The sequence below is a fragment of the Anastrepha ludens genome, chromosome 2 (genome assembly GCF_028408465.1).
Source record: "Anastrepha ludens isolate Willacy chromosome 2, idAnaLude1.1, whole genome shotgun sequence".
Taxonomy (NCBI): domain Eukaryota; kingdom Metazoa; phylum Arthropoda; class Insecta; order Diptera; family Tephritidae; genus Anastrepha; species Anastrepha ludens.
The window spans coordinates 55,503,028-55,519,721 of record NC_071498.1 but is presented as its reverse complement, the minus strand read 5'-3'; the positions used below and the strand labels follow the sequence as shown (position 1 = coordinate 55,519,721).

General features: G+C 36.3%; 1 protein-coding gene across 1 annotated transcript; it reads right to left on the bottom strand.

The window, feature by feature from the left end:
• Positions 1–5,084: 5,084 nt before the first annotated feature.
• LOC128862779 (glutamate receptor U1) lies at positions 5,085–16,434 on the bottom strand. Its single transcript, XM_054101548.1, has 6 exons — positions 15,806–16,434; positions 9,706–9,877; positions 6,449–6,576; positions 6,195–6,365; positions 5,544–6,142; positions 5,085–5,473 (listed from the first exon to the last, which is right to left on the bottom strand). The coding sequence occupies exons 1-6, from the start codon at positions 16,432–16,434 to the stop codon at positions 5,085–5,087; spliced, it is 2,088 nt and encodes a 695-aa protein (XP_053957523.1).
• Between the last annotated feature and the right edge of the window lie 260 nt (positions 16,435–16,694).

Genomic DNA, 16,694 nt, shown 5'->3' with positions numbered 1-16,694 from the left:
ATTTATTTTTTCTTTAAATTGTCAAATTTTGTTCAAAGTACTCTAAAATGCGAATAGTTTTGTTTAAAGATTTTGATATTCTAGGGGCCAAAGCAAAAACAAAACCACTTGCTCATGTGATTTTTTCTCTACTGCTACTACCATTTAATGAGCCTTAATAGGAGCGCAAATCTTTTTTTATTCGGGGAATGAATTCTAAAAAAAAATCTTAGTAATGACAAAAACCACCTTTTTGGAAATTTCACGCTTTTTGTTTTAATGTTTGACATTTGTTTTTTTGGAAGCATCAATGATATTTTTAGCTAGAACAGGGAGTGCATGACGTCACATTAGTCTAGATGTGCAGTGTTGCCAATCCTTTACTCTGCGCAATAAATTTAGTGCTTTTTTATAACTAAAATGCAAACATTTTTTGAGTGTAGTGTTTCCTTTTTAATTTGAAGAAAAAAATGAATAATTATTTAAAATGAATACGGCTAAAAATGCCACTCTGAGAAGGTTTAAGTGCTATAGCAAATTTGTTTATTCTTACAAAATTTGAAAAGTTGAAAGCGGAAACTCATTTTTCGCCTCTTTTGAGGTTATGCAAGAATATTGGATTTACTTGTCTCCACATTTTAAAAAGCCTTTGAAGTTACTGAATACAAATTAAAGATAGAAAGTAATTATATTAAAAAACAGAAAAGCAAAAAAAAAAATACCAGATAGTAATGAAGTAACCAAAACAAGTAAAGAGTTTAGAGAACAAAAACCCATTTTCCGGCCCTTTTTTAAAGAAATTCTCTTAACATAAGCTTTAAATAAAGGGATTGCTTTCTAAAACTTTGTTTTTTCTGTACAGTTTATTGTGCTTAAGGGGGGCCTCTTATCAGTGGCTTCAAAAAAAGGTGTTTTTTCGAAAAAAGACACACACAGGAATAATCTTTTGCATTTATTTGAAGGCATGATTGAAGTGTAATAAACAATTTTTTAACATAAATAAAAATATGACAACTTTCGTCGTTTGTTTTTAAATCTTACACGCCATTTTCAAAAACATGGTTTTGAGAAAACGTGTTTCAAAGTTTTCAGAAGGTAGACGAGCTCGCCTGATGAGAGACGCTACACAGGCCTGTAACTCCGAAATCACTTTGCATTCCGCTATAAAATTTTGAGGGCGTATTCTCCTATAATATGTGTATCTATCGATTGCAGTAAAAAAAATCGATTTTTTGAAGCCGAGTGATAGGAGACGCCCTTAACCATAACCAATTGATTTTAAAAAATTCACACAGTAAAGACAACATTTCACACATACAGGGTTATTTAACTAAAACAACAAATATTTGGTACTTTCTTCCCTTTAAATGGGCATTTAGTACTTTTTCATATTCCACGCAATACTACATTTGCAAGAGAGCGATTTTACTGCTCGAAGGAGAAGAAAAAAAAAACAGGCTTGGCAAGAATACGAAAAAATGTCATACTTAAATGAAGCAGGCCACAGACGGGAAACAAATCGAAACAATTGGTTGAATTGAGCTTCGCCACCCACGTCTGGATTTGTTGACGATTTTAATTTCACATTATTCGTTCCTGAGTGAAAATGGAACGCGAAAAAAATTAATGTCATGTATGGTATTTATTTGTGCCAGAGAAGAAAGGAGAAGAGAAAGAAGAAAACAAAAATCGTTCAATTTGGCTGCGGGTCTGGTTTAAAAGGCATAATGGGTATTCGCATACATATTTTTTTACACTTTCTTGTGCGTTACAAATCAAGTTACGAAAATGGCAATTTGCTCACAATGAGCACCGATTTGACTAGGGTGACGTCACGAAAATCAGCTGATATTCTCAACTTCGCAGAGAGCAAAGTAGCGGTACCACAATAGGCACCACTTAATTATTCTCTCCATCGTGTATGATTGTAGCATGATTTATTAATATTATAAAATGAGTCTTTGAAGAATTTATTCAAAAGGGTTTCGTTTTTTAAATAAATAATCTCCAATTTTTTAAATTACTTTCAAAGGACTGACGGCTTTCGAGCTAAAAATCCTTTTAAAATGAATTTCTTCCAAATTTTCAAAGAAGAACAAAATAAAGCAATACGTTGCATAACTACTTAGTACAGTTCTTTAGCACTCAATGTATGATACTACAAAAATAAAGAGTTTGAGCAAGTCTGTGATCCAACATTTCGCTTTCCTATTGAACTGCCAAATACGACAATGCATAAAACATTAAGGAGTATAACCGATTTTTTTTATAACATTAAAAATATGCACATGCGGGTACTTTTAGTCACTTTCAGAGAATACAGAAAGAACAAAAAAAAAAAAAAAAAAAACACAAGCAAAAACCCGTAGGCTAAAGTTTTAAAAATAGTACGAGAATTTTCGTCATGAAATTTTGGCGCGCATCCCTAATGCAATGTTGTTCCCTGGTATTTCTTGCGATAAGCTTTTGTAAGACACTTGTTAGTTTTTTGTTTTGTATTTGTATCATAAATCTTTGTTTGTGTTATATAGGTATTATTTATATACAATATATTTTCCCATAGTTCCTAGATGAAACATAAGGCCTCAATAAACAAGTTATAATTACGTTTGTTTAGAGCTAGAACAGGAACGGCCTGTTCTGTCCGCCTCTCCTGCTATTTGTCGCCTCCACGTGTTGGCTGGTCTCCCGCACCTACGACTTCCTTGGTGATCCCAGTCTAGCGCTGTCCTTGCTATGTCATCTCGTGATTTACGCAATGTATGTCCGATCCATTTTCACTTGCGACGCATAATTTCTATGTGAACTGTTTTTTGCCCGGCGGTAGCTGCCCCAAGATCATCGTTTCTTATAATATCAGGCCAGAATATCCACATTATTTTTCGTAGGCAACAGTTTAGGAAGGATTGCAATGATTGTGATATGCTTGTTGTTAGGCTCCATGCTTCGCATCCATACAGAACTACCGCCTTCACGTTGGCATCAAATATTTTTAGTTTTGTATGCCTGGAGATATGGGTCGATCCTCACACATTGTCTAGCATACCAAATGTAACGCGTCCTTTAGATATTCGGTTGCGTATGCGAAATTATGCTCCCAAGATAGCAAAATTCACATTACATCTTCAAGGGGCGTGTCGGCAATTTGAAGGACTTGCGTTTCGGTGGTGATAATCCGCATTAGTTTAGGCTTTGCTATGTTAATTTTTAGACCTATTTGTGCTGTTGCATGACATACCGCTTGTAGTTTAACTGATGCATCTGAGTATTTGTGCTATAGTAAACAAATGTCGTCCGCATAGTCTAGGCCTTCAAGACGGCCGCATAAGCAACAGAAAATGCCCCTGCTGACCGCACACGCTTGTCGCATTGCTAAGTCCAGGACTAGGTTGAATAAGAGTGGAGATAATACACATCCTTGCCTAACACCACTTAGAGCATTTTCGCATTTCACGCGGCATGAAGCGCCCGAGTACAATTCTTTTATGATGGTGACAATTTTCTCAGGCATTCCTTTGCATTCAAGGGTTTTCCAGATTGCTTCATGATTGAGAGTGTCAGACGCTTTCTCGAAGTCGATGAAACAAAGGTAAAGAGGCGAACGCCATTCAATCCACTACTCCACGATCACTCTCAAGGACTTTACATGATCGATGCAAGAGCAGTGGGGACAAAAGCCTGCTTGTTCTTTGCGTAGTCCCTGGTTCAATGAGTTGGACAACCTTTCATGAATTACGTGAGCCATCACTTTGTTCACCATGCTTAGCAATGTGATTCTTCGCCAATTTTTGCACTCAGAGAGGTTGCCTTTTTTCGGGAGAAGGATGATAAACCCCTCTTTTAACTCAGATGGTATCTTTCAGAGTTACAGATGTTTTTTAATAAGGGCAAAATGATCCGAGCGCTTATTTTGAGGTCAGCTTTTAGTAGTTCCAGGTCGATGTTATCGGATCCAGGAGCGTTGCTGGTTTTTAGAGACTTTATCGCATTTATTGCATTATAGGTGGCGAAAAATTAGTCATGCAATAATCCAAAACAAAATGAGTTTGAGGGATGAAATTCTTTATTGTGATCTTTACGCGCTCCAATGCTTATATATTCGTATACTGCAGTTACTTAGTTCACAGGTGCCATATGTGATTTATATGTATATGACACCAATTCCACTAATAATAAATCTTCTAATAGCGTGATTAATTTTGCGCCACCTTTAGTATGACATTATTTTGATAAAAACTATAAGTAGTTTGAAATTATTTTGTGTGTAATTGAAAGGGTTTTGTTTTATTTAAACATACGTTTAACAATAACTAAGGGTTAATTGCATTTTTTTATTAAGATGAATTTTAAAGCTACATCTGTGAGAATAAATAATTTGGATGCATATTGCACTCAAACCAACTAATTTAAAGTGGTAGAAAGGGTCAAACTAATTTTAGTTATTTTATCGAAAATGCGTAGGGGTAAGTGAAATTTCAAATAAGCTTTTTAAGTGCTAATCAACATGGATGTAGATAGCACTTTCACTCTCCAGTAATAATAGGTACCCCTACGATTTCTTCTCGCATACACACCATTGCATGATTACAAAAAAATAAAAAAAAATTTGTTTCTGAAAAAACATAGATCTCACTACTATATAAACAATATAGCGACAAAGCTTTGAGCTTTTGTACATTTTTTAAAAATTTTCAAATTTTTCTACTTTTTAACCAGAGTTTTTAAAAATTTTCGGCCTATGCATGCTTATTTTTTGTATTTTTATTTCCATTTATTTATAATGTTTTTTTTTTTTTTTTTTTTTTTTTTTTTTTTTTTGTTTTTTGTTTTGGCCGGAATGTCACGGCTTTCTTTGCATACTAAGAATATGCTTGAATTTTTTATATGGGGGAAAAAAATCTAGCACCGTCAACAAAAAAAAAAATTTTCAAATACCAACGATTTTTTTATCACTTGAACTTTCCCTTTTCCTAAAATTCCATATTCGATAAGAGAAGAAATAGTAGGGGTGAGAATGGTGGTCAGCGCAAGTGTTAGCTTCAATTTCCTTTCTTGCCAATTATATTATTCGGTTAGCAATTAATTTCTTGCATCACCGCAATTTCTCAGTTTATAAATTCTCTTTCCTGATCCGACATAGTAATACGTGGACAAAATCGTGTCCGCTTCAAGCCATTTTCCAAATTATAGTACAAAATCTCCAAAATCAATACACCCACACTGAGTAGCATCGCTGCGCCTAATAGCATTATTGCTGGTAAAAAATGTTGCAAATCTACTTCCACTTCATGATTCTGACTCAGGCTGCAGTCCATTTGTGGTATTTGCCATTGGTTTGCACTATACTGTGATATGCCTGATGTACGAAACTGTAAAACCGAGGTTGTGAAGTATTCTCGAAACGGCGAGTTTTTTGCTACGCCTAGGCCAACGTGAAGGGCTGGAATGACTGACACCTCTTGCAAATCACAAAACTCCTTTTCGGTCAGCATTTCTGAAAAGAATTTAAATAAATTTCTTCTGTTTTTTTGTTGAAACGTACCTCGTCTTCTCATAGTACTCACCCTTCAACAAGATATACATCCGATTCACTGACACATGAAAGGCGAAACCGCCCTTAGCTATGCGCTTAGCTCCTTCTTCGATCGTTAGTATGTGTCTTTCTCGATTCTTACAAATACGCTCATATATGGCATTCACCAACGGTGAGGTGCTAATCTGAAAGAATTCAAAATTATATGGAACACTCTCCATACCAACCTCCAGACTGCTGTTATAGAGGGCCTCTAAATTGGTAACGGTGCGTGGTGCTACAGCCAAGAGTGAGCCAACAATGAAGGCACCATAGAATTGCTGCAACAACAAACTAAATAAGCAAACGAAGAAGATAAGCGTTCGAGTTGACGTAGCAGCAAATGCGTAGGGTTCAGGGCCTTGCATAAAGAAAGCCTCCAAAATAGATAAGACTGCGTAGTCGAAACGGGACTGGAATTGTGGATCTTTATTTAAAAAGAAACGGCTTTCGTGATGCAAGTGTAATTGCAGCAACAATGTGGCTAGTATAGCAATAGCGAAAATACCATACCACACTTCTTCTACAAATGGGGCAAAGAAAATGTTACGTATATCGTTGCGACGTGGATGACGGAATAAGAAGAAGACGCTGTAAAATAGTTTGAGAGTAAAAGTAAAGAAATAAGAAAAAATCCACTTACTATTCACTATGCACAGCTGCGGTGTAATCTATTAAATGCACTCGATTGGTTGCAAAACGCATAGGACACATTGTAAATTCTACTTCGCGAGACAATAACATGGCCATAACGCCCTCCCAACTGCCATTAGGCCAGCTTCTACCCCAAGATTCTCTGAGTATAGCTTGAAAGCTGCAAAGATGAACAACATAAATATCGAATAATAAAATACATTCGAATTATTAAAGCAGTTTCTATAATTTTAAAATGTGTACCTCACGTTGAGCATCGGTTCCAACAACTTCATCAGTTGGTATACTCTTCTTTGCATTGGGTCGAGTTTTTGATAATTCAAAGTATTCAAATAGTCAAGCTCATCCATACCTTCGGGCTTCTCCCTTATCTTATCGTAAATATCAATTAGAATGAATTAATATCAGCGGAAAAATCTATTTAATATATTCTTACTTAATAAAAGATTAAAAGGATCAAAGGAGCACACAGACTTATTCAAAATTAGTTTTCTTCAAATTTAATTTCAATAATATTTTAGGAAAACATAGCTCATTCTGCTACAGAAACCAGAAATCGAAGCTTTAAACTTTATGCAGATTACAAAAAAAAAGAAAAAAATATCACAAACTTTCATTACAAGGCTAGGGCTGGGCGATCAACATAAACGGCTCTGAATCAACTAACCAACTTTGAAGCAGTAGAGAAAAGATGGAGGCTGCAATACATGCCTTATTGGATATAATATAGAATAGGGCGGGTCGATTTAAAAATCGCTCATTGCTCTGTGAAAATCGTATTCTAGGGATCAAAATAAGAAACTTTGCCGAAGGAACCATACCTCTAAAACGAATTCTGATGTCCCCCAATTTGGGTCGAACGAAAATCCCACTTTGACCCATTTAGAGTGCTCCAATCGAGTCCAAATGTATGACCGACCCCCACTAACTTTGGACGGCCGATCAACCCATGTCAGTGGCACACCCCCTGGAACTCCCCTGGAGGGTTCCCCATATAATCATTTTAAAACATTACCATTTTTGGCCCTTACATGAGAAAAGAAACTAAAAAGTTCGACCCAAATTGGGGGACATCAGAATTTGTTTTAGATGTTTGGTTCCTTCGGCAAAGTTTCTTATTTTGATCCCTAGAATATGATTTTCACAGAGCAATGGGCGATTTTTTTGCCTCCCCATAAAAGACATTAAAAGTTCGACCCAAATTGGGGCACATCAGAATTCGTTTTAGAGGTATGGTTCCTTCGGCAAAGTTTCTTATTTTGATCCCTAGAATATGATTTTCACAGAGCAATGGGCGATTTTTTTGCCTACCCACAAATCGACCCGGCCTAATACAGAAGGTGCCTTTAATGGCACTTAACATAAAGCCTTAAATAGCGCTATAGTTAGGAGCGATATTAAACCTTAACAGCCGAAAGGCCCCGCTATGGGAACATATCTAGTATTTATGCGATAGAAAACGAAAGGCCCCAATACGCGGACATGAAATGAATTCGGTTTTCATTTCATTTATATATCTTCGCTGTAGTTTTCTTTAACAAATATTGCAACTTTGTACATCCCTGATTTGTTCGACATATACGGGGAAGAAATATTTACCGTAATATAACGTTTTAAAGCGTAAATAATGTGGAACATTCACAGCAGATCTGTCGCATTGATATTCAGTGCAGTTTGGGATTTTGAAGCTTACAACGTCCAAATATACTTTTAATATATTGGCGTCTTCCAACTTTCGAGTATTTCTATTAAAATAAGGTTTAGTTTGTTTTAGTTTTAAAAATATTTTTATTTTAAAAATAAGTAAACATAATAAAAATTGTAAATAATAGATCATGGAGAAAATACGTAAAAACGAAGATTATGAAAATAACCATAGTGAAGGCGAGTGTATGTTTGATTTACGAAATGTAGATATGAAAAGTGTTTGAGAAGAATTTCCTCAATATGAATATAACTCCGATGATAATAGCACTTCTGATAGTGATGTGGTGCAAGCTAAAAGAAAAAAGTTTGATGCTTTTCGAATAGCAGTGAACAAAACAACAATATTTCCAAAGAAGATTTCAGTCAGGATGATGGAAGTATCCGCAGTAAATGCATACATAGCGAAATACAAAGAAATGAGAAGTCCATGACTCATTTACAGTTTGTTAAAAAGCTAATTCTTCAACTAAGAGGAGATTTTCGCAGAACAGTTCAACCCCAAGGGAAATGTAATACCTCTGAAACTGAAAATCGACTTGATGGGAAATTGCATATTCCTCGGCTTGGAAGTAACAAAGACTGTCGAGTATGTTCCGATAGAAAGATTAAAGGTGGTCGTAAGCGAACAACCACTTATTATTCAAAATAGGCCGCAAATCCATCATTAAAAATTATAAAAATTAATATCTTTTTTAAAATTATAAATTGAGTAAATATATTGAATTCATATCTAAATAAATCAGTTTAAATGTTTAGTTTAACTTTTCATCCTTATAAACGTTTTTAGAATTTCACTTAATATTCCCGTCGTCCTACGGGCGAATATTACAAAGAAAGCTCTCGGCCGTTAAAGGAGATTACCAGGTAGGTTTGCCATGGATTCCAGGGCACATAGAATTTATTTTTAGAGTAAAATAACAGATAAATGAACCAGAAAAGTGGCGGTTTGCCAATTTATACACACGAAACCATTTTTTAGAACAGGTATTAGAGGAAAGACAAAACCAATACTTGAACAGTCCACCGGGTTTATCGCTATCAAATTCAGTTATTGATACCTTTAACCTTAATCGATTTCAATATTATTTAGAATTAAATAAAAGTAATTTTAGAGTCATCAAAGCAATTCTAACAGGGCATTGTGGATTGAATGCTCATCTTACTAACCTCTGAATATACTCCAATGAAGCCTTAAACTGTATCCTGCACTGATTCTAGCTAATAATACTAATTATTTTTGAACTAAGTAAATATTATGTAATAATATTGAACACCTCTTCATCTTTAATTTTTTAGAAAAGTTTATTTAATTTCATATGGTAATATTTTCACATTTTTCCATCCCTTCGGGATTATATTTTAAACATCTCAATTTCACGAAATCAGCAAATAACGCATATACGAATATTCCCTTTCTAAGTCAAATTTGGTTCTGCTTAAAGGAAAGAGTATTTATGATGAATGGGAATTTTTTTGATGTTCATAAAATTAAGAAGAAGCAGAATACCATATTCAGAAACTGCTTTTTCTGGAATGGTTAAAATAATCGTAAGAATAAATCTACTAGAATATTAGTAATCCTCTCAAAGATATTGGCAAAAATCAAATATACAGTTACTTCCTATTTTTGTGGAAGCAACAGGCAAAACTAATTGAAAACTAATGGAAGCACAATGCGCAAACCTCTTATTTTTGTAATACCATTTTTACTACACAAACGACTTTTGGAGATGTTCGTTTTTACAAAGCGCATTCATCCAATTCTATATATTCTAAATGTTACGTATACGCACCACTATACCGGCTCTCAATTGTAATCCCTTGAAATTGCGGCGCCTGCCCACAAAGCTTCGGCGAAAGCGTTTTTTTAGTTGTATACCATAGATGGGGCTCCAGTATCCTTTGGCTTCAATTTCCAACCAATCGGGTTGTATTTTGTATATATCGAAAAGTTGAATTGTGTTGCTGAAATTAAACATAATTTAAAATTTTCTGTAGGTGTATGTGCGTGCAAATATTTTTTATAGTTGTGAATGCAAAAATATCTATAATTTTTAATGTAAGACTTTGTGACAGTATTGCCTATTAGGGTACGTCATCAAAATAATTCCGGGTTTTCCACAGAGATTACAAAATCAATTATATTTTAAGACTTCCGCCAAAGTATTTCGGGAAAATGCAATTTTTATAAATAAAATTAGTTTTTAAAATATGTTTGCCTGAGGCAATACAAAAGTTTAAGCTAAAATATCTGCATAATAGTGCTTAGTATGTATTTTTTCCAACGTTATTAAAATAATGAGATTTTTTATGCTACTTTAGCCTTTTTTGAAGACTGGCTTAAGGACTTAAATAACTTGGATAAGACTAAGCGGTTTAGAGTTTTAGGATATATTGAAAAAATATTTTCTTGTTACTGTCTCCTTTCGGTAATTTAATATTGTAACACCTAAAAGAAGTGTAAGCTCCAACTATTATTACTTTTTTTTTAATTTAAAGTTCTTATTTTATTTATTAAAACTATGATTTTCGTAGGTATTTCCAAATCATTCCAGGTTCATTGAATCTTAATATTTTTCCGAGATATTATGGTGGAAGTCTTAAAATGTATGTATTAAGAGTGATATACTCAATGGTTCGTGTCGATGTACCTGCTATACTACAACTTATTTGTAGTAAGCCTGCATTTTTAGTTTCTTACCAGCTCACCTTTTTTAAAATATCTTGCAATCTTCAGCTGGAATCCAGGATACAAAATATCATAAAAGATAAAATACAGATACAATTTCATACTATATAAATCTTTCGTTTATTGGTTGTCTCAATTAGCTGCAATATACTCATAGACTAAACATCAATCGTTTCAATCGGTGATGGATAGCAAAAAAATCTATTAATATGGGGTCACTTACAACAACATCAAGAGACAAGGGTAGCAGCCAAGTCGCGGTGAATTGTCAGAAAGATTTTACTATGCGTATGGTGGACTGCCTGAGGGAAATAATCGGCTAGAAGGGGCCAACTTGAGCGTTAAGTCAAAAGAAGGGCCTGCTGCATATATCGCTAGAAGGTCCGGAAGCTTATTCTGGAAATTCTTAAAGCTTACAATCACCAGGTGATTAGTACCTGTTTCTATCAGCGAATGATTTTACTAGACGAAAATTAGCTTTCATAGAAGCTTCTGAAAACTACTATCCTTTCTACTATTTCTTGGCTTTAGCTTCCAATAACAGTGGCGAAATTGAGATACTTTAATTTGAAAATAATGTTGGGTTATCTAAATCTAACCATTTTAACTAATTATTATAACTAAAAAAATAATGGATTTATTATTCAACATCTAACAGGGATATGCAAGCTCATTGATGGCATCAAAGGATACAATTTTTTAAGAGATGTGAAACAATTTATGCCCGTCCTAACGTATGGCGCAGAAGCGTGGACGATGACAACATCCGATGAAGCGACGCTTGGAGTGTTCGAGAGAAAGATTCTGCGTAAGATTTTTGGACCTTTGCACGTTGGCAATGGCGAATATCGCAGACGATGGAACGATGAGCTGTATGAGCTTTACGACGACATAGACATAGCGCAGCGAATAAAGATCCAGCGGCTACGTTGGCTGGGTCATGTCGTCCGAATGGATACAAACGCTCCGGCTTTGAAAGTATTCGATGCGGTACCAGCTGGTGGTAGCAGAGGAAGGGGGCGGCCTCCTCTGCGTTGGAAAGATCAGGTGGAGAAGGACTTGGCTTCACTTGGTGTGTCCAACTGGCGCCGGTTAGCACGAGAAAGAAACGACTGGCGCGCTTTGCTAAACTCGGCCAAAATCGCGTAAGCGGTTATAGCGCCAATTAAGAAGAAGAAGAAACAATTTATGTACACGTCCAAACATTTTTTAAATCTCCTTTATATTCCCAGTAACGAGTCTAATGAAAACCTTGAAGAATAGGAAATAAAAATGGCATTTTCGAATGGTTGAAAGAAAATTATTCTGACTACAAAAACATTTTTTAAATCTCTTCATATTCTCCATTTGCTTGGTACTCGATGATATGAAACATTTTTATAAATCTACTTATGTCTACTAGTTGGTGCTTATACATTTTTATGCTAAGCTGTTAAAAGGCAAAGGCAGAAATACAGGTTTTAGTTACAATTTTTTTATTTTAATGTACAGGGTGCGCCATATTTTATGTCGGGATGAAAACATTGAATAACTTTGCAAAACAAAAAAAAAACTGATTTGTATAAGTGAAGTATTTTTAATTGGTTTGGTTATTTACAATATATTAAAAGTATCTTTTAAATACAATATCAATCAAGTGGCCACATTTATTAGCAATCACAAACTGCGATTTTTTTTCTGCGTTTGTCATCACCTTTTCAAGCATTTCGGGTTTTATAGCGTCGATTTCGGCACGAATGTTTGCTTTAAGCTGGTTAATAGTCTGCGGCTTGTCGGCGTAAACCTTACTTTTCAGATAACCACACAAAAAGAAGTCAGGGGGTTAAGTCAGGTGATCTGGGGGGCCAGTAGATGTCGCACCTTTTTGGCACTAGACGTCCTGGGAATTTTTGTGGCAGAAATTCAATTGTTGCATTCGCAGTGTGGCATGGCGTACCGTCTTGTTGAAACCAGTAACCGTCTAAAACTTTCTCACTCATTTGCGGGCAGACATAATGAGCAAACATTCATCGATATCGTTTTCCATCAACCGTTTCGTTTTCTTGGTAAAAATGTAGCCCAATGATGGTTTTGGCGCAAATGGCGGCCCAACAGTTACTTTCTGGTCATGCAAGGACGTTTGATGGATCTCGTGTGGATTCTCAGTTCCTCAAATGCGACAACTCTGTTTATTCACGCTGCCAGAGAGGTTAAAATGTGACTGCTCCGTCATTAAAATTTGCTTCCAAAAATTGGGTTCAGTGTCAACCATTCGAGCGACTGTTTGGCCGCGTTCCAAGCGACGTGAATGGTCTGTTATTGCAATATTCTTTGTATTATACACTTTATATGGAAACAAATTTAAAGCATCCTTTAAAATGCGCCCCATTGTGGTTTCACTGACGCCAAAATGCTGACGCGACGACGATACGACACTGTTGGCTCCTGGGCATTGCTCTCCCTCACTGTTTCAACAAGTTCATTCGAACGTTTTGGTCGTTGATGAACGGCATGTTGACGATCTCCTACTGTCTTGTGCTCAAAAAAATTCGACCTCAAACGACGAATAGTATTGTCAGACGGTGCCTGTTTGCCGCGATACTTTTTGCGATATGCGCGTTGAGTTAGAACAATAGAACGACTAGTTTCGATGTATAGTGGCACTATTTCAGCGCGTTGTTTCGGTGTAAAGCGATCCATGGTTGAAATTGTACTGAATTGACGTATCGAAAACATGTATGTTGAAGTCGATCGGTTGGTAAATGACAAAGTTATTCAGCGATTATTTTATAAGGTAATTGCAGTACCTTTTAAATTAAAAATTAAGTGGCAAAGCCACTCAAAATATACTTTTGAATTAAACTCTTCCAAATCATATATTTCGTGATAAACACGTCCTTATACTTAATTCACTTGCCCTATTATTTACTATTTCGATTAGGTGGCAACGCCATAACTGTACATTTTTAATTAAAACTTTGTTTTATGTTTTCAATACAATTTATTTTGTATTCTCCAATATTGGTATTGTGGCCTCCGCTTATTTTTTTTAACTTATTTCAAACTATTCTCAAATTTACATTGATATATATTATATAAAAGGTGACAACACCAGGTAAAGATATGTTTTATTCAAGCTTGTTTATACACATTACATATGATAGCCACACATATTTTATTACCCGACTGGAATTCGTGACAAATTGCTATTTCTGCAATAAAATTAGGTGACAACGCTACCAAAAAATTGTATTGGAAAAACATTTTTCAAAAAAATATTATATTTTTAAATAAATTACCTTTTGTATAGAGGCGAATTGTATACCAATTTTTAAATCGGGGCAGTGGTTTTGAATGATGCTCTTTTGAAGAACGTTTTCTGTATATTTTTACGAGGGAGTTCAGTAAGTACCTGTGTTAGAAATGAAGGCACCAAATTTCAATTTTTTTTTTATTTTGCAACATCGTCTCCTTTGAGAAATACATATCTTTGGGAGAAGATCCGACCATTTTTTTAACACCTCCAAAAAATAGGACCTGTCGAACTCTCCAAAATACGCCTCTGTATCAGCGATGACTTCCTCGTTTGAATTAAATTTTTATCTCGCGAGCCATTTCTTCATGATAGGCAACAAGAAAACGTCGCATGAAGTCTGGTGGTATGAATAGGGGCCATGCGGCAGCAGTTCATAACTCAATTCACACAGTTCGGCGGCGACAACTGCGGATAAAAGTGCTGGTGCATTATCGTGGTGAAACAGCACTTTCTTTTTCGTCAAGCGCGGCCGTGTCTACTTCAAGTTTTTGTGAAAGCGGTCCAATAACTCTCTGAAGTATTTCCCAGTGTTCGTTCTTCCTCTTTCTAAAAAATCCATGAGCATGACGCCGTTCGCATCCCAACAAATGGTCGCGGTGGCCTTTCCGCCCGATGGGACTGTTTTCGCCTTCTTTGGAGCAGATTAACAGGGAGAAACTCATTGTTTTGATTGTTGCTTAGTTTCTGGTGTGTAATGATGAATGCAGGTTTCAACAACGGTGACAACTTGGCGCAAAAATTACTTCGGATCTCGCTTAGATTTCTCCAAACACTGCTTCGCACCCGCTTGTTGTTTGTTCCTTGTTACCAATCGCGGCACCCATCGGGCCGACAATCTTTTCGCCGCCAACTTATCATGTAAAATATTAATAGCCGCTCCTGTCGACACACCTATGGCCTCTGCTACTTCGTTCGTCGATCAGGGAGAATCATGTCGTGGACTTTTTGAATGATTTCCTCGATAACCACGTCTGCCGGGTGTACTGGTCGCTCCTCATCTAAAACGAATGTTCACCGACGTTTAAATTCGTTAAGTCAATATCTAACTGTGGTCATAGTTGGCGAAGGGTCCTCATAGACTGTATCCAACTTTGCTTTTATCTCCTCGCATTTTTCCCAAGCAAAAACAAAATGCGAATTACCGAACGATTCTGCTCTTTTTCCATTTTAGCGGAAACACACGCACCACGTCTTACTGCCAAATCCAAACTAACCTATCAATCAGTCTGAAATTTATTTTGCCGTCGTTTGGTAGATAGCAGCACACGATTTTAACACCAACTTCCCTCGATAGCCTCACGAATTCCATCTTTGAGGTCTTGAATCGACCCTGGGCTGTAGATGTAGACCTTCGCTTTCACGTGGCTCCAAAGAAAAAAGGCACAAGATCTCGGTGGCCAATTGTGATCACCTCTTCGAGAGATGACACGGTCCGGAACCTTTTCCCGTGAAAGATCAATGGTTTAGTTGCTTGTGCGGCACGTAGCGCCGTTTTGTTGAAAATAAACGTTGTCCAGATCGATACCATCCGATTCCGGCCATAAAAAATCGTTAATCATCTCACCTGTTTAACACCTAACACTTGTTATTAGAAAACCCTTATATGAAATACTTTTCTCTATCTAGGCGCTTTACAGAAACGTTTAAGCTATTTAAAAAATATGGTATATATCCTGGAAGGAACTGAAAAACGCAGATTTATTACAAATGGGCTTTAGTAGCGCACACTTATAATTTTTCTCATATAAGCTTCTCTGGAATAATATTAATATTTTATATGTAAAATTCATTCGCTTGTTCTACATCCATGTACGAATTATGTAATTTTGCATTTTGCCAATTTATATTAGCAGGCGAATAAGGAACTTTTTTTATACCTACTAATAAAGCAGATACATTCTTCACTTACTTGCTTTCCATTCTTACACCCAATGTGATGTCAGCGCTAATATTTAAAGGCAACAGTGTCATCACTCGTCTCGCATTCGCTATTGCCGTCTCAACACTATGCTGCGTGGACATTATAAACCAGACCTGGGAATTGTTGAAACGCGAACCAACATTAGCGTGCACACCAGCGTAAGCACCGGTGACAGCAGCACCAGCAGCGCTAAGCACATTCGTGCCTAGTACGTGTTCTTGCAACAAGACATCTTCCAGTTGGGTTAAGTAGATACCAACGCGCGGTGAGTCATGGTAGAAGAGATTTTCAAAGTCTGTAAAGTTTTTAGAATTCATCGCTTGATGGACGTCGTAAAAGTGAACTGTTGTCATATCAGCCAGCGAACGTAAAGTATTCTTCTGCTGCAGTGATTGTAGCATTTCACCATTGTAAGCCACAATGGCATGCTTGATGTGTTGTTGTGCTAAGATATCAGTATAAGCGCGAAACTCATAAGCATTGACTGCACCTTTTACACAACTATTGCCGGTGGCTATAACTAATAGCAAAACTGTGATTATGCGAATATGCGCACAAAGACCGGCGTCCACGTAAGTACTCCGGTTAGTAGTTCTTGTGCTAAGTGAGGCAGTCATAACACTGATTTTTTATTGGCGCGTATGACAGGTGCGTTGCGAAAATTGCCGCTTTTATAGATTAAGCCAACGGTAATTGGCAATTAAAGAGGAGGCAATTTGCAAATTGTAAGTGAGTGCTTGAAATGTGAGGTAAATGATACGGGGTATGGATTTTAGTGGAATGAGTTGATTGAGATGGTTGCACTTTACTATGGCAGCCCCATTTTATGGTTCAAAGAAAAGTTTTTCATAAAATCTATTTGTCACTCTGAGGCGAC